The sequence below is a fragment of the Papio anubis genome, chromosome 5 (genome assembly GCF_008728515.1).
Source record: "Papio anubis isolate 15944 chromosome 5, Panubis1.0, whole genome shotgun sequence".
NCBI lineage: Eukaryota > Metazoa > Chordata > Mammalia > Primates > Cercopithecidae > Papio > Papio anubis.
The window spans coordinates 72,961,723-72,977,967 of NC_044980.1; the positions used below are offsets into that span (position 1 = coordinate 72,961,723).

General features: G+C 40.3%; 1 protein-coding gene and 1 pseudogene across 1 annotated transcript in view; both read left to right on the plus strand.

Moving 5' to 3' along the window:
• Positions 1 to 7,186: 7,186 nt before the first annotated feature.
• On the plus strand, positions 7,187 to 9,341 carry LOC110743487 (annotated as a pseudogene).
• A 16-nt stretch (positions 9,342 to 9,357) lies between these two features.
• THBS4 (thrombospondin 4) overlaps positions 9,358 to 16,245 on the plus strand; it is a 61,127-nt gene continuing 54,239 nt past the window's right edge. The window contains exon 1 of the mRNA XM_009208683.3: positions 9,358 to 9,595. Within this exon, the coding sequence (XP_009206947.2) occupies positions 9,373 to 9,595 (223 nt within the window). The 5' untranslated portion in view covers positions 9,358 to 9,372. The remainder of the gene's footprint in view (positions 9,596 to 16,245) is intronic.

The window sequence follows — 16,245 nt, forward strand, 5'->3', positions numbered from 1 at the left end:
CCACGGAGTCTGGGAAATACAGTTTCTAGTTAGGAGGCCCTATGCCTAGCCAGCACTAAAAGGAAGAAGGGAGAAGGGATACTGGGGAGCAATCACAAGAAGGAAGGAAAATCATTGTTTGAATTTGTTCAGCTTATTGACTGTTTTAGATAAAAAACCACTTCATTGAGGAAAGCAACCCACCAAACACAGAAGCAGAAAGAGAGCTAAAAATGGGATAAGAACAACTGAGAAACTGCTCATCCAGTAATATATTTTAAATAGTGAGGACCACACCAAACTTAGGTAGGCTTCAGAATGAGCCAGGGACGACTCTCCAGAGCTCTGCAGGAAGGGGCTTCACTGCACGCTTCACTGTAAGGACACACTTACAACCTGCACCTGAAACCCCAAGTCACAAGGACAATTGATATTTAGATGCTTTTTTTCCTAAGACCTGCTACATATCAGAAAAAGTCACTTAAGGTAAAAGATAAAATATACTGAGAAACGATTCTGTTTCTTCAAAAAAAATAAAAGAAACCCAAACAGTAATTGTATTGACCCAAGATAGCACTATTAAAATGTATCACTTTCTGTTAGCGTTGATTGGATTTTAACATAATAATGTTCTGTTTAAAAGAAGGAGACCAAAGTATGCTTATTACCTGAATGACAGAATATTCTGAGGACCAAACCCCCATGGCATGCAATTTACCTATATATAACAAACCTGCATGTGTACCCCTGAACCTAAAATAAAAGTTAATAAATAAATAAAATTTAAAAATAAAAATGAAGGAGACCAAGAAATACTTAAGGGCCCATGCCCCGTCTTTCTGAACAAAATAGCCAGACCAGCCTCTGCCACTGATTGAACCAGGGATTGGAAATGAACATACAGCAACCACCACCTGTAGGATAAGCATAAGATTATCAGTAGCCTATGAGGAAACCTAGTAATAAAACTCTGACTGGTAGTGACACTGTATGAGGTAGTGTGGGCATCTAACCAACTAATGTGATCCTCCTCTTGTGGACAGGGAGAGGGGTATGTGGTGTGTACAACAGGAAAAACACATTAAAACTCTAGAAACCTAAACAGAGGGAGTAGGAGGGACCATAAAATGTCTGACTTCTCAAATGGTTGATGAGCTCCTAGAGGTGTGCTTGGTCTCTTCCCCAGAGGCACATTTCAACTAGAGGTTGAAACTAAGAAGCTTATCAAGACTCAGGGCTTCTCACTTTCCCCTCACAGGCCCCCTCCAAGGCTGTGATTTCCTGGGCTCTCTTTGCCTTGGTTTCCTGGCCATCAGTGTCCATCACTTGAGACAATCTGAGTGTCCCCACAACAAACACCAGAAATACACCTAATGAGAAAGCCTCATCCCATCTGCAAAGTATGCTGGAACTAAGATCCAGATTCACAACCCAGGAAATTTCACTCTACTTAAGTAGTGGCATTCTATCTTCAGATTAAAGTGTGTTTGAAAATCTCTACCCTGACTGACTGGGGCTGTCACACAAGGTCCCACTGGGCCCTGTCTTGGGACTCTCCTGTGCAGCACTTGACCCTGCTAGACATCCTGTCTCCTCTCCCCTGTGCCCTCATCCCCATCATCTCCCAGAAACCCAGTGCTGGAACACATGAGACTTCTCAGCTGCATATTGGCAGGGCCAAGGGATCCTCAAAACAAGGCAAGTTTCTGCTCCGCTCCCCCATCAAAAGTGTGTAATTTATTTTTCTTTTTCTTTCTTTCTTTTTTTTTTTTTTTTTTTGAGACAGAGTCTCACTCTGTCACCCAGGCTGGAGTGTAATGGTACAATCTTGGCTCACTGCAACCTCTGCCTCCTTGGTTCAAGCAATTCTCCTGCCTCAACTTCCCAAGTAGGTGGGAGTACAGGTGCCCGCCACTACACCGGGCTAACTTTTGTATTTTTAGTAGAAACGGGGTTTCACCATGTTGGTCAGGCTGGTCTCAAACTGCCAACCTCAGGTGATCCGCCTACCTCACCTCCCAAAGTGCTGGGATTACAAGCATGAGCCACCATGCCTGGCCAAAAGTGTGTAATTTCTTAAACCCAAAGGGGTCTAGCCAGGATTCTGCATTCTCATATTTTAAGAATAGAGTGGTATCTCCATGAAGGGCCCCACTTTGAGCGCTATTTATGTTTGCCTCTGGGATTTAGCTATAGCTGGGCATGTGTGATAGTGGGCAGGTGGCAGCCTGCCCAGGGTATATTTGCACCCTGTCCATGTAGCGTGGGGTTGAGAAAGCAGGCTCCAGTATTCCACAGGTTTGGGTTTAAACTCCAGCTCTATCATTTATTAGCTTTGTGGCCCTGGAAGAGTCTGTATCACCTCTAAGCCTTCATCTCCTCATTTGTAAAATAGAGACATAATAATAGTTTCACAAGGCTGTTGTGAGAATTAAATGATGTATAATTCGTTCTTGGCATAGGGCCTAGAAAGTAGTAAGCACTGATAAATGACAGTTCTAATAGTAGATACCCCATAAGTAAGCCTCCTTGAAGGAAGTTTACCCTAAGGTAAGAAGAAGGTCAACTTGATCCAGTAACAAAACCCCAGAAGGAGAGATTCCAAACGCAGCTTGGAGCCTAGCTCTTGGCTATGTCTCCTTGCCCAGCTTCCCTGTAATTCATCACTGAGTCCCATGTAGAGGAGGGATTGTAAGTAAATTGTGAAAAGAACTGTTTCAGTAAAAAATCCTTAAGGCTTCGGGGTACAGCACAGTGTTGTCTTGATACCACCACCACTTCCTATAACACATATGTCCCACCTAACCAGGAAAGAGACAACGTCTCAAACTTGGCTTCAAATGCTGCCCAGCTTTGGAATCTCACAGTGTCCAAAGCATCAGAGGTGGTACTCAATGGATGTAACAGTGGCCTTCCGCAGATATGACCATGGTCTTCAGGTGATGTGCCAATGGTATCTAGTAGACATAGCTCTGGTTCCCAAAAGAGGTATTGATGGTTCTAGCAGTCATGACAATGGTCCCTCGAATATGTGGTGGGATCTCTGGAACAAGCAGAATGGTGTTCTGTGGATACAGCAGGACCCTTGGAAGCATCAACATTCTGAGACTGATTGAGATGTTAGGAAGTTCAGATACCTCTTAGGCCCAGCAAGAGTGGTACTCGAGCCCAAGGATGTGGTGTTAGCCAGTACTTGGGGGAAGAGAGGGAGAAAGTGTCTGATACCATGGAATAGCTGCTGGTATTTATTTATGACCATGCATGGGTTATAGCCCAAGGTACAGACATTTGGGGTGTGAAGAATGTGAAGAAGAGACTTTGAATTGGACAAGAGTGAGGAAAATAGCCAAGGAACTATGTAGTATACTTCTCTTATCTGGGGTCACCATAAGCATAAAACTAAGAGCTTCATTTACAGCCGTGTATTTCAATGAGAAAGTGGAAAGAGCACCGAACCAGCGGTCTGGAGAACCAGGTGTTAATCCAAGTCTGTCAGTTGATCTCTTCAAATCTTATTATGTATAGAAAGGAGGAAAAAGAGTAGCACTCAATAACTGATGTATTTTCTTTGATAATTTTATTTCATCACTACCAGATTCAGATAAAGCCAAGGTCTTGCTAACACTCCTTGCCAGTTGAAATGTGGTGACTCTCAAAAACTTGGAAATGTCACCATTCTGGCAAGAAATCTTTTAATGGAAACTTTACATCTTCTAAAATAATTAACATTCAGTACTCAACCTTAGAACATTTTCCAAATTTAGATGAGAAGAGATGAAGCAATATAAAAAGGTGTAACCCTATCATGCTTTTCCTTTTGGCATTGAAATGAATATCCAATTAGGGGATGGGGAAAGTTTTGGTTTCTTTAGTACTGAGTTGGTGGCAGCAAGAGCTGAGTAGGGGCTGAGCATCTCAGGTGTGGCCTTCCCCTAGATGATCCAGCTATCAGGTTCAGCCAAGGTGAGTATGCCCTTGTGGGGCTTGCATGGCCTGGTCTCAGTGGGAGACCCTCTGTAAAGGCCTACAAGTACTTAGGGAGGTAAGAGGACACCCCCTCAAGGGCTGAAGCCTGTCTCACCTTTGAGGGGAGTGAGATCACCAGTATCCCTGTGAGCTGTATAATAGGAGGGATAAGTCCATGTTCTGGTGCCCACCCCTATGTCTTTGGAACATTTCCCCCTCTGATAAGAAACCTCCTGATAATACTGTGTTTCACTGGAACACCATCATCCTCATCATTAGTAAAATGATTGCTGGTTGTCAGCATTCACGGAGAAGGTCCCTGGGGAAGGTCAGCTGTTGGAGGGAAGACTGGCATGCTGGCTCCCAAAGTAAATGTTCCTTTCCATGATGAAGGCACCAGGGACCAGGGTCAGGCCTTCAGTCTCAGAGATGCAGAAACTCTTGTCAGTGCCTGAAAGAAGCTGAAGAATAATAAGCAGACTGCCAGTGTTGTCATTAAAAGGCAAGGTGTCTTTTACGAGGTGAGCATTAGCATCAGTCTGGCAAGTACATTCTTAGACAAACTGCAAGGAAGCCAATTTAACAGAAAGTTACTTGACAAGCAACAAGCGTGATGTTTAATGGGGTCAGCCTATAATTACATGATGCGTCCATTTCCACCATGTGCTTCTGTTTGCCTCTTGGACCACAAGGGCTGTCTTTGGGGCCAGGAAGACCCTTCCCTGGACAGTATTCATGCGTCCACTGCCAGACTTTGCCTCACTGACTCTTCCTCTGTCACACATTTCCAAACCTCAATGACTCACCGATTCCCTTTCTGATTGTCATAGTCTTGCCTTAAACGTGTTGATGTCTTTAATCAAGACAGATTAAAGTGAAGTTTCTTTTCTCTGGAAGATGGGACTGCCTACTGTTTTGACCCATTATATGTGCCCAGCTGGTGAAGGGCTGTGTCCTTTCATAGCCTAATTCTTGGGTCACCCCATTGTTGCCTTCCTCCCATATAACACCTACACTGTAGTGTTGAAATGTCATCATGTTTTATTTCATATCATTTTATTTTCTGTGTTCTTTTTCTGTGTTCCACTGATTTTTTTGAGTGGGATTGGTCTGCGAAATGGCATTATTTTTAGCACAAAATGAATCCAGTGAGACAAAATCTTATAACAAATTCAACTGTTTCATTGTATGAAAGCAGGGCAGGTTCTTTACTGATGACAATTTCTGTTCGAGAGACCAAACTGAGTTCTTGATAAATGATGAACGAATAATATACACATATTATTGTGTTTAGAATTATAGTACTGCTAGCCCTAAAAATTGATCAGTGAAGTATTGGCAATGTGAGGTGATAAGCTTTTATTTTTTCTTTTCTTAATAGATTTTGCCTGTCCTGTTAGTGATTTGCACTGCCCGCAGCTACCCAAAACCTCAAGCATAGACAAACTGCTTAAAATTCCAACCTTGGATGAACTGATTCAAAACAGATTAACCCATACACACTCCCTATGCTGACACTAATGAAGAAACAACAGAGCAAAAGAGTTTCCGCTTCCCAGATGTCAATCTTCTATTTGCTTTAATCATTTTATATTTATTTATTGATCCATTCAATTATGTTGGTTTATTCCTACTTAATTTGTTCCAAAGCCTTTAAGACAGATGATAAAACACAAGATAAAAACCAGGATTAAGAAAAATAAAAATAAATGTTAGATGATAAAGATGGAAGGAGGAGTTAGAATTAGAAAGAAGTATAGAATGCTAGTTCCTACATAATTATTAAAATGGAATGTTCAAGCTGGGCTTCCTGGTGGCAAAAGCATAAATGAAATTATAATAGGTACAAAATAATACCATAAAGAAAACCTCCCCAAATAAAGAAAGCTTTTTCTTGGCACTCTAATCTATATAAGAAAATCTCAGTAATATGGATGACACAATACCACAATATAATCTAACAACATGCAACCCAACAAAACATGTGTTTTTTAAAGGAATTTTGTTCTTTGTTCAATTTCTTCCATCTACTGATTTTTAAATAATACATCTTCTGTCTATTCATTTGAGGTTAACCTAAATATTTTAATATTTAATAAAATCTAAGTTTAAATCTTTTTACCTGCTTCTGAAAACTACAAGGGGATTCTAAGACTGTATTGAATTGCTTCTCATGCCACTGTATTGTGTTTTAGTTGAGTGTTTTAGTTCTATTTTGCTTTTTAATTCTACAAATTAAACCCTATTATTATTATCATCACCATTATTTTATATGGCCAATGTTTCAGTGTATTTATTTATAAATGTCTTTGCTCACCATTTCTTCTTGCATTTCAGACTTTCAATTTGGATTCATTTTCTGTGAGCCTCAACTATAGCCTTCAAAATTTTCCTTTGTGAGGATCTATACTCAGTTTTGTTTGTCTTCAATGTCTTTTATTTTACTGTTATTCTTAAATGATCTTTTTACTAACTGTGGGATTTGGGATTGATCTCTTTTTTTTTTTTGACACATTGAAAATAATATTCTGTCTTCCATTAATGCTGTTAGAAACACTGCTATACCTCTAATTTTTATTCCTTTGAGGTGATTTGTTTTCTATCTTTGGCAACTTTTAAGATAGATCCTCTCTTTGACCTTGTTGTTCTGAACTTCCACTATAATGTGCCAAGGAATTATTTTATTTATATTTATCTGCTTGTGGTTTGGCTTAGCATCTTTCCACAATTCTGGAAAAATCTCAGCCATTTTTCCTCGGAATATTGTCTCTTTTCCATTCTTTCTACTATGTTTTTCCAGAGCTCCAATTAGGACTTTTTCAAAAACTCTATCTTCCTTTTCTCTTATTATATTTTGAAATCTCATTTCTCTATACTATATTTTATATGATTTCTTTAGATTTATCTTATACTTCACTGGTTATCTCTTTGTGTCCAGTCTGCTATTTAATTCATACATTGATTTTAATTTAAATTATATTTTCCACTTACAGAAGCTCCAGTTCAAATATACTTTTTTTTTCTTGAGGCAGAATTTTGCTCTTTGGGTCACCCAGGCTGGAGTGCAATGGCATGATCTCAGCTCACTGCAACCTCTGCCTCCTGGGTTCAATTGATTCTCCTGCTTCAGCCTTCCTAGTACTGGGATTAGAGGCACCTGCCGCCATGCCCGGCTAATTTTTGTATTTTTAGTGGAGATGGGGTTTCACCACGTTGGCCAGGCTGGTCTCGAACTCCTGACTTTAGGTGATCTGCCCACCTCGGCCTTCCAAAGTGCTAGGATTACAGGTGTGAGCCGCTGTGCCCAGCCCAAATATACTTATTTTTCAAACATTTTTTTATTTCTTGTCATTATTTTCAGATGTCTGTTTTATTTCTTATAGCATATTAAATATATTTACTGTATGGTTCACTTCTCATATTTCTAATATCTGCAAGTCTCTGAAAGTGTGATGTTGTTGTCTGCTGTTTCCTCTGGTTCTTACTTGGTGCGCGTTTTGCCTAGTATACTTTGTCTTTGTTTTTTGGGAGGGGAGTTCGTATTCTTTAGAATGTTATCTGTAGGATTTTTTGAGAACTGGTTAAAGTTGGGGTCCTTCAGAAAGGATTTTCTTTTACTTCAATTGCCTGGGAGCACTACCAGTTCTCTCTTTGATTTTTTTTTTTTCTTTCTGGTCATGCTTTCCACTTCCACTGCATTTCTCACTGGCTCAACTATAGTAGCATGAATTTGGAACTACAAAACCACAAGAAGCAACATCAACTATGAGGTATTATTGACAAAAATATTTAACTTGAATCTAATCATGAGAAATAATTGATCAAATCAAGACTATGGGACAGAATCTAGGACATTCTATAGAGCCTGGATTCTTTAAAAAAGTTGTACACACACACACAAACACACACACACACTTTAATTTATAAGATAACTTAGAAATTAAAAGAAACTACAGAGACAACAGTCCAATGCAAGGCATGCCGTTCATTGACTTCTGGATTTTTTTAAGTCATAAAAGATATTTGGGAGTCACTTAGGAAAATTAGAATGAAACTGTATATTAAATGGCATTATGGAATTATCATTACTTTTCTTAAGTGAGATAAGGATATTGTAATTATACAAGAGATGTCCTTCATCTAGGAGATGGCTGCTGAAGTACTGAAGGGCAAAGTATCCTGTGCTTATAACTGGCTTTCAAACAGACAAACAAAAAAACCCGGTCCAAAATGGCAGCGGCAATGGATGTGGATACCCCAAGCAGTACCAACAGCAGTGCTTTGAAGTAAAAAAGTGAAATACAGTAGCTAGCCCTCTGGGCCTGGGATGTTGTGGTTAATAACTGTGCCATCTGCAGGAATCACAGCAGGGATCTGCATAGAATGTCAAGTTAACCAAGAGTCTGCCACTTCAGAAGCGTGTACCGTTGCACGGGGTGCCTGTAACCATCCTTTTCACTTCCACTGCTTCTCTCACTGGCTCAAAACACAACAGCTGTGTCTGTTGGACAACAGACAGTGGGAATTCCAAAAGTATGGGTACCAGAAAAAGATTTCTTCCATCAAGTTTAACTGTTTTGTGATTCATTTAATGACCTGCCCTTCTGTCACTTAATTATAAATTAGATAGAACTGTGTCTTTTCTACTTTGTCTTTTCCATTTGCTGTTCTCGCAGCCACATTGTGTTCTGTGTCAAATAAAGTCCAGTTGGATTCTAGAGCGAATGCTGTCTCTTGTGTATGTGGGAAAAAAGTGAACATAAATGAAGGGGCCCCTTTTCCAAGGCTGAAAAGCCACATTTTGAAAGTGAAATGTGTGTTCATTAGAGCCGGAGCAGGGTTGTCCTGTGAGTGCATTGCTTAGTCAGAGGACTCCAACCGTACAAGGGGGGAATGTGGATCACTGACCCTGAAAACAGCAGTCAGCCCTGTCTTGCTCTGGTGTGACAGCAGTGGGCAGCTGAATGAGGAAAGAACGTGGGATTCAGTCATCAGACCCAGCTCTGAGTCCTGGTTGCATAGCCTGGCTACTGATGGCAATCTCAGACAAGTTGCCTCTCTACCCTGATCTTTCCTCCTCTATAATGTGGGCTTCTAAGGACTATATGGCATTACATGGGGCACAGAAAGAGGCTTTATAAGATGCAAAACCACTATTCAAATGTAAACATTGTGTGCATATGACATGTTGCTTTCTCTTCTTAGCTTATAAAAATAAGTTTTAAAAAATTGTAATATGTAATCTTGGCTGGCAAATGTATGAACTCAATTTAAAAACTGATGTCACCTAAAATTGAATTACCACAAGAGTTCAAGTTTCCTTTACCACCACTACCTCATCACAACTTGTTAAAATGTTTTGGGCCACAGAAGGAATTGCCAATTCTAGTACTAATTTGGTAGCTATAGAGAATTTTCAACTGAGAAATGGTTTTGTTTGTTGCAGTGGTTCTCGAAATATGGTCTGAGGATTTCTGGGGGTACTTGAGACCCTGTCAGGGGGTTCATGAAGTGCTCCCTCCAACTGCAAGTCTATGCGAAACTAGTTTTTTCTTCATATACTTTAACCAAAGCAGTGCATCAAATGAAGAAGCAGACTTGAGAATCCAACTGTCTTCCATTGTCAGACATAAAAGAGATCTGCAAAAAGGTAAAACAATGCTAGTGTTATCACTAAATTTTTTTTGTTTTGAAAAATAGTTGATTTTAATAAAAGTATGTTAAAAAGTGAAAAAACATATTATCTATACACAGACACATACACACATATGTATAGGCATATGAGATAAAGTAGTGACTCTAAGAGCACTGTTCATAGTACTTTGTTTCTTAGAGACAGGGTCTTTGTCATCCAGGCTATGATTGGATGCACAATCATAGCTCACTATAGCCTCAAACTCCCAGGCTAAAGGGATCCTTGCATCTCAGCCTCTACATGCGCCACTACATCCAGCTTAGATTTTTGTATTTTTTGTAGACAGGGGGTCTGTGTTTTGTACATTTTGTAGAGACGGGGTCTGTGTTGCCCTGACTGGTCTTGAACACCTGGCCTCAAACAATCCTCTTCCCTTGGCCTCCCAAAGTCCGAGGATTACAGGCATGAGCAACTGCACTTAGCCTCATTGTACCTTTCTTTCAACTTTTTTGCAGGCTCAAAATTTCCACAAATTTTTAGATTTTGTGGGAAAATGTAAAAACAAACCAGAAAATCACATGAGTTCCCCTAGAGGTGTTCTCCTCTACACCACGGCCAAAATCAGGAGAGGCAAGTTTCTTGTTCTCTCCTTTTGGGAGGAGGGTTTATGTCTAAGCTACCCTACACTGAGGGTGCGACTCCTGAGGTCTCAGTTTTCTATGAAAGGCTTCCTGCTGGGCTTTTCACCCTAGGACGGCTTTTCTTAATCTCTTCAACCCATGATGCTGATACAACAGAAGTTTAAGGTCCCAGGTTTTATCAGACACTTTCAGGGTATAATATAGCTTTGGCACTCGCTTCCCTCTCAGAGCACAGGCTTTCACTTTATATTTGGTCTCTATACGTTTCTTGCTTTCTTGCCAGCTCAATAATTCATTTAATTTTTAAATTTCTACCCCAAGTTTTTAGTTATTTTCACTGGGAGGATCATTCAGGGTATGTCATCACATTACACTACTAGAAACGGAAGTCTCAATGCAACAGCATTTTCAATGGAAGTTGAATCGCAATCACTTTTCTTCCATTTCTTGCAGAGATTCAAATGGTGGTTACAGCCACAAGCAAGAGATTCAAATAGTGGTTACAACCACAAGCAAGTTTTGAAAAACAAAATCCTTACCATAAAACTGTAAAAAAACTGGTGGCCTTAAGGCATAAATCCAGCATGTCCACCTTTCAATTACTCAGTTGAAAATATAGTTGTCTCAACACAAGAAAGTGCTCTATCAAACCAATCTTTCCCCCTAATTTTTGCAGCTCATTTATTCAAATTATTGTGAATTCAGAACTCTATATTATGTACAAAAAAAGTATGAAGATAGGCCAGATCATGAAAAAACACCTTCTCAAAAGTCATGAATACTTTCATAACAATGTGGAGATAGCCCTGTTGACAAGTGCACTACATCTCTTTTTTCATGCTTTTTAATTCGCAAGGACATTTTTATATAAGAAGCAGGTTTCTAAAGCCAAAGTCATTCATGGTTTCCTTTTTATTGTAGTGGGCTTGGGATGCTCGGAACTAGGATACTGCCTGAGGATGGTCCACTCTCTTTACTCAAGCCTCCCCTTAAGATCTAGGATAGACCTTTCCCCTGGATAGCTGAGTAGGTTATCATCAATTTCCTGAGTTGCAAGAACACCAGCCTCAATTATTTATTAAAGAAAAATAAAGTAAAAAGTAAACAGACATGATTTTGCAAAAAACAAATCTCAGAATTATAACATCACGTGATAACCCAGTCTCTGATTATCATAGAATAATTATTCCCGAGTGTCAATTAGAGGTTGTAGATGCTGGATATTTTTATCCTGAGACCTTGTTTGGCCTGAACCAGCCCTTGAACTCTATTTCTTGTCTCTATGTTGGACAATATACCTAGCTGTACCTACACATACAGATGTGAGATATATCGTATCTCTATATAAAGTAACACAGACTCCACCTGAGTTTGGAGCTCAGTATTTGCGCTGGGTTACAAAAGCAGCTGAAATCACTTTCTACTTGTAGTCAGGGGAATTAAAATTTACTCTAAGTCCTGCTGTTTTTTCCTTCCTTTTACAAGAGGGTTAGGTGCCCCTTCCCTAACAGAGTATGCTCTACTTGGTGTCAAAATAACCTACAGTTTCCCCATTTCCTCTTATTTAAGCTTTGGGTGATAATAGATTAACAAACTCAGTTACAAATGGAAACATCTGAACTCCACTGTCTTAATTCATTTAGTGTTGCTGTAACAGAATATCTAAGACTGGGTAGTTTATTTTAAAAGAAAGAGAGAGAGGTCTATTTGGCTCATGATTCTGGTGGCTGAAAAGTTCAAGTTTGGGTCCACATCTGGTGATGGCCTGAGGCTGCTTCAACTCATGGTGGAAAGCAAAAGGGGAAAGCCAGTGTGTGAAAAGAAATCATGACATGGTGCAAGGGGAAGCAAGAGAGAAACCAAGGAGCCAGGCTCTTTCTCACGACCCACCCCATTCTAATCCATCCCACAAGAGTAAGAACTCACTCACCTTTACGGTAGGGCATTAATCTATTCCTGAGGAATCCATCCCCAGGATTCACACACCTCTCACTAGGGCCCACCTCCCCACACCACCACAAAGGGGATCAAATTTCAACATGAGTTTGGGTGGGACAAACCATATCCAAACCATAGCACCCACAAAAATAAAGATAATAGTAAGGAAACCACTATGTGCCAGGCACTGGATTAAGTGTTTATATTCATCCTCCACCTAAGAACAGTACTACTGGCTTTTCCACTGACCTGAAAACAGGTCTCACTAGCATTTTCATCTTATGAATGACCACTCTAAGGAACAGAGCCATTAAATGGCTTCCCAAGGTCATACTGTCATGGAGCCAGTATCAAAGGCTGTTGCACTCCTAACCAGGACGCTACCCCTTCTTGTTTTTACCAGATGCTCTCAGAAATGTTTCAAGATCATGCATCCTGGGAATCAGTTGCAGGTCCCTGAAGTCAGAAGCCCAATGCTGTTCATTGAGAGCCATGATATGTCATGCACCACCCTAGAGCTGGTTCTTAACCCATAAGGTAGCTATCATTCCCATTTCCCAGTGAGGAAAGTAAGACACCACTCCTTTATCCCACCAAGAGCGTAAGGGACTTCCGCCAGGCCACACAGCTAGTAAGTGACTGGGCCAGGTTTCAAACCCAGGTGTTGCTCCACCGTGCTACCTCTCCAGATTGTACATAGCATTATGATTCCTTCGCAGGACAGGGCTATATCATGATGTATTATGCTGGTGACCACAACCATTTTGGCAATGGCTTTCTAAAAATATAGAGAAAAAAAGCAAATACTAAAAAACTGAGTTTTTGGCTTCATATAATATATGAATAATTGGAAGTACATTAAATTAAGTGTAAGAAATGCATTCTCATGGCCTCAATTCACATAGTCTGCCCCAGAAGCAAAGTTTTATGCATTGATCAGACATTCACTCTCCCTAAGGCAGTGCAAGCAAGTAGAAGGACACTGTGCCTAGGATCAGAAGACCTGAGTTCGAGTCCAGTTTCTGGCATTTCCTTGGGAAGGTTGTTCAATCTCCCTGACGTTCAGTTTTCTAATCTGTGCAGTGGAAATTATAACTACAGTACCTGCTGAAAAAATTGGTGGGTTATAATTATAACTATGGCACCCGTCTGTCCCACCTCATTGTTGTAAAGATCAGATGAGATCAAATATAAGACAAAGCGTCCTATCTGAATGAGATATTTAAAGTTGGTTATTATTATGATATGGGTTTCTAGGCAGTAAAAACTTACCGTATTCTTCCACAGAAAAAGAAAAAGATGGTGCGTGGGTATATGTGTACTTATACATAAACATGGATATATATGCATGCATGAATATGATTACAAGGACATATGTATAAGAACGTTGTGTTATGCAAAAAAGATGAGAGAAACTAGTCATACTCTCACAGAAGAAGCCCTCATAAAGCATGCTAGGGCAAGTCTGCAGTCCTCTAATTTTAGTTGCTTAACTATTAGATACGCAGACAGTGTTCAGAGATTGTGTTCAAGGCACTGCAGCCCTCAGAAAACTAGCCCCAAAGCCCATGACCCCACAAGCAACTTCAGGGAGCTGCTGTAGATGGAGACCTGGCCCCACTGGAAAGGCACTAGAAAATGAGCTCTTACCTTGCAGGGAGTGGTCGGGGGAACATCAAGGAAAGAAGAAGGAATCATGAATGGCGCTTGGGGCTCACTCAGGAAGAGCTCTTCCTGATAGGCGCTTTAAAGGAATCAGTGCTCAAAACCCGTGGATGCAATGAGCTCATTCATCCTTGAGGGACCCTCTGTCACCTCTCACCTGTCCTGAGGTCCTCCACACGTCCCCCTTCTCTGTTCTTATTCCAAATTCCTCTACTACATTAACACTCTAGTTTTCTGGGTAAACTTTATTAGATTTGTTACTTCTATTTTCCTTTCCCATTAGTCAGTTTTTAAATGTGGTAGCCAAAATAATCAACATCACTAGTAATTATACCCATACTCAGAAACTCTTCGGGTGAAGGGGCATGGCAGAACTCCACAAGGAAATCCCGTTGCGAAGATTATATAGGTCGGAAAGTCATTTTTAAGTGACGTGTGTGATAAAGCACATGCTACATACCAATGGAATTTAATGCTCAAATGGAATAAATTGTGTTTGCAGTATACATTTCCCTAGATCCATACATGACATCACATTTCCATTAAACAGTTTTCAAGTCAGTGACCAATTCCCTCCCACTTCTCCTGAAATTTATATGAACCTGAATCATTTTAATACCACTGAAAAGAAACACTATACTTACAAGGAGATGAACAACAGGTTTAATAGTTTTTAGTTTGCGGTACTAGGAGGCAAGATGGTAACTTTAATATCCCGTGTACCTCAACTCCTAGATCTGAGTAGTCAATAAGAAAGTAGGGAAAGGACTACCAGCAAGAAAAGAAGCCCACTAATATGTCCTTCTCCTTCCTCCTGTGTTTTCTTCTGCTTAATAATTGAGTCTAATATTAATGGACAAGGATTGCCAGAAAAGTCATGATCTAGAACAGGGGTCAGTAACCTTTTCTGTAAAGGACTAGAGAGTAAGTATCTGAGACCTTCGCAGGCCACATGGGCTCTGTTACAACTACTCAACTGTGCCATTGTGCCACAAAAATGGACACAGCATTGCTGTGTTCCAATAAAACTTTAATTATGAGCCTTGAAATTTGAATTTCACATGATTTTCACGTCAGAAATATTAAATTCCAATAATTTAAAACTATAAAAATTATTCTTAGCTCACTGATCCTATAAAAACAAGCTGTGGACCAGATTCAGCCTATAGGCTATAGTTGCCAGTGCCTGGTCTAAAACTTTTAATACATTGAAAAGAAATTCAAGTCATTTTCTGAAATTGAAGTCATTTTCACTCTTTCCGCCCATTTACTTTTCCCTAAGACTTTATGTTTTTCCCCACACTCTCATTCCCATTCTGATTTACCAGGACATTACTTCTCCTCTCTACCTCACATATTTGTTTTATCGCACTATAAACCTTACTGAAGAATAAGACTATTTGCCAGAGACCCACCTGTAAACACCCAGCACTGCAGCAGGCACTAACAAAGCGGAAGACACAGAACTTGCGGCCGATCTTGTTGACATGGGCAATAATCCATTCCCTTCTCCCTCTTTCTTCCTGGTAGAGTCCACCTCTCATAATAGAGTCTGAAAAAACCAGATTGTCACTTTTCCACCTTCCTGGCAAACAAAGGGGTATGTCTATGACCAACTCCTGGACAGTAAGACCTGAAGAGAAGTCTGTTGGGGTGATTCTGGAAAAGGTTTTTCTCACTGGAAAAAAAGAAAGCTACAAGAGCAGAATCCCCACCCTCTCCTTGTTTCCTACTTTGGGATGATATCATGTAAAGAGACAATGTTTAGAGCTGCAGCAGCCATTTTGCAACCATGAGGGAAGTCCAGGAATTGGTCCACAGGCATAACATGATTAATCCACCAAAGCACCTCCGTACCTCTCTTCCTCTGGACTTCATGTTGTAGGAAATAATAAATCCCCAAGATGGGAATTTTGTTACCATCTATTACACTGACGGACTTCACTCTTGCACAGCTTACATTGCTAAAGGAGTGATGTGACACATAAAATGAAAAACCATTATAAAAAAATCATAAAATATCAGGCAGGACACAGCGACTCACACCTGTAATCCCAGCACTTTGGGAGGCCAAGGCAGGTGGACTGCTTGAGCCCAGGAGTTCAAGACCAGCCTAGGCAACATGGCAAAATCCCGTTTCTACAAAAAAGTACAAAAATTGGCCAGGCATGTAGTGGACACATGTATTCCCAGCTACTTGGGAGGCTGAGGTGGGAGGATCACCTGAGCCCAGGAGGTTGAGGCTGCAGTGAGCCAAGGTCGTGCCACTGTACTCCAGCCTGGGTGACAGAGTAAGACCCTGTCTCAAAAAAAAAAAAAAAAAAAAAAGGAAGAAAAAGAAAACCTAAAATACTATAACAACTCCTCCCTCCTTGGCAGCTCTATTCAACCTAAATCAAAATACGTTCATTTCTCTGCCAC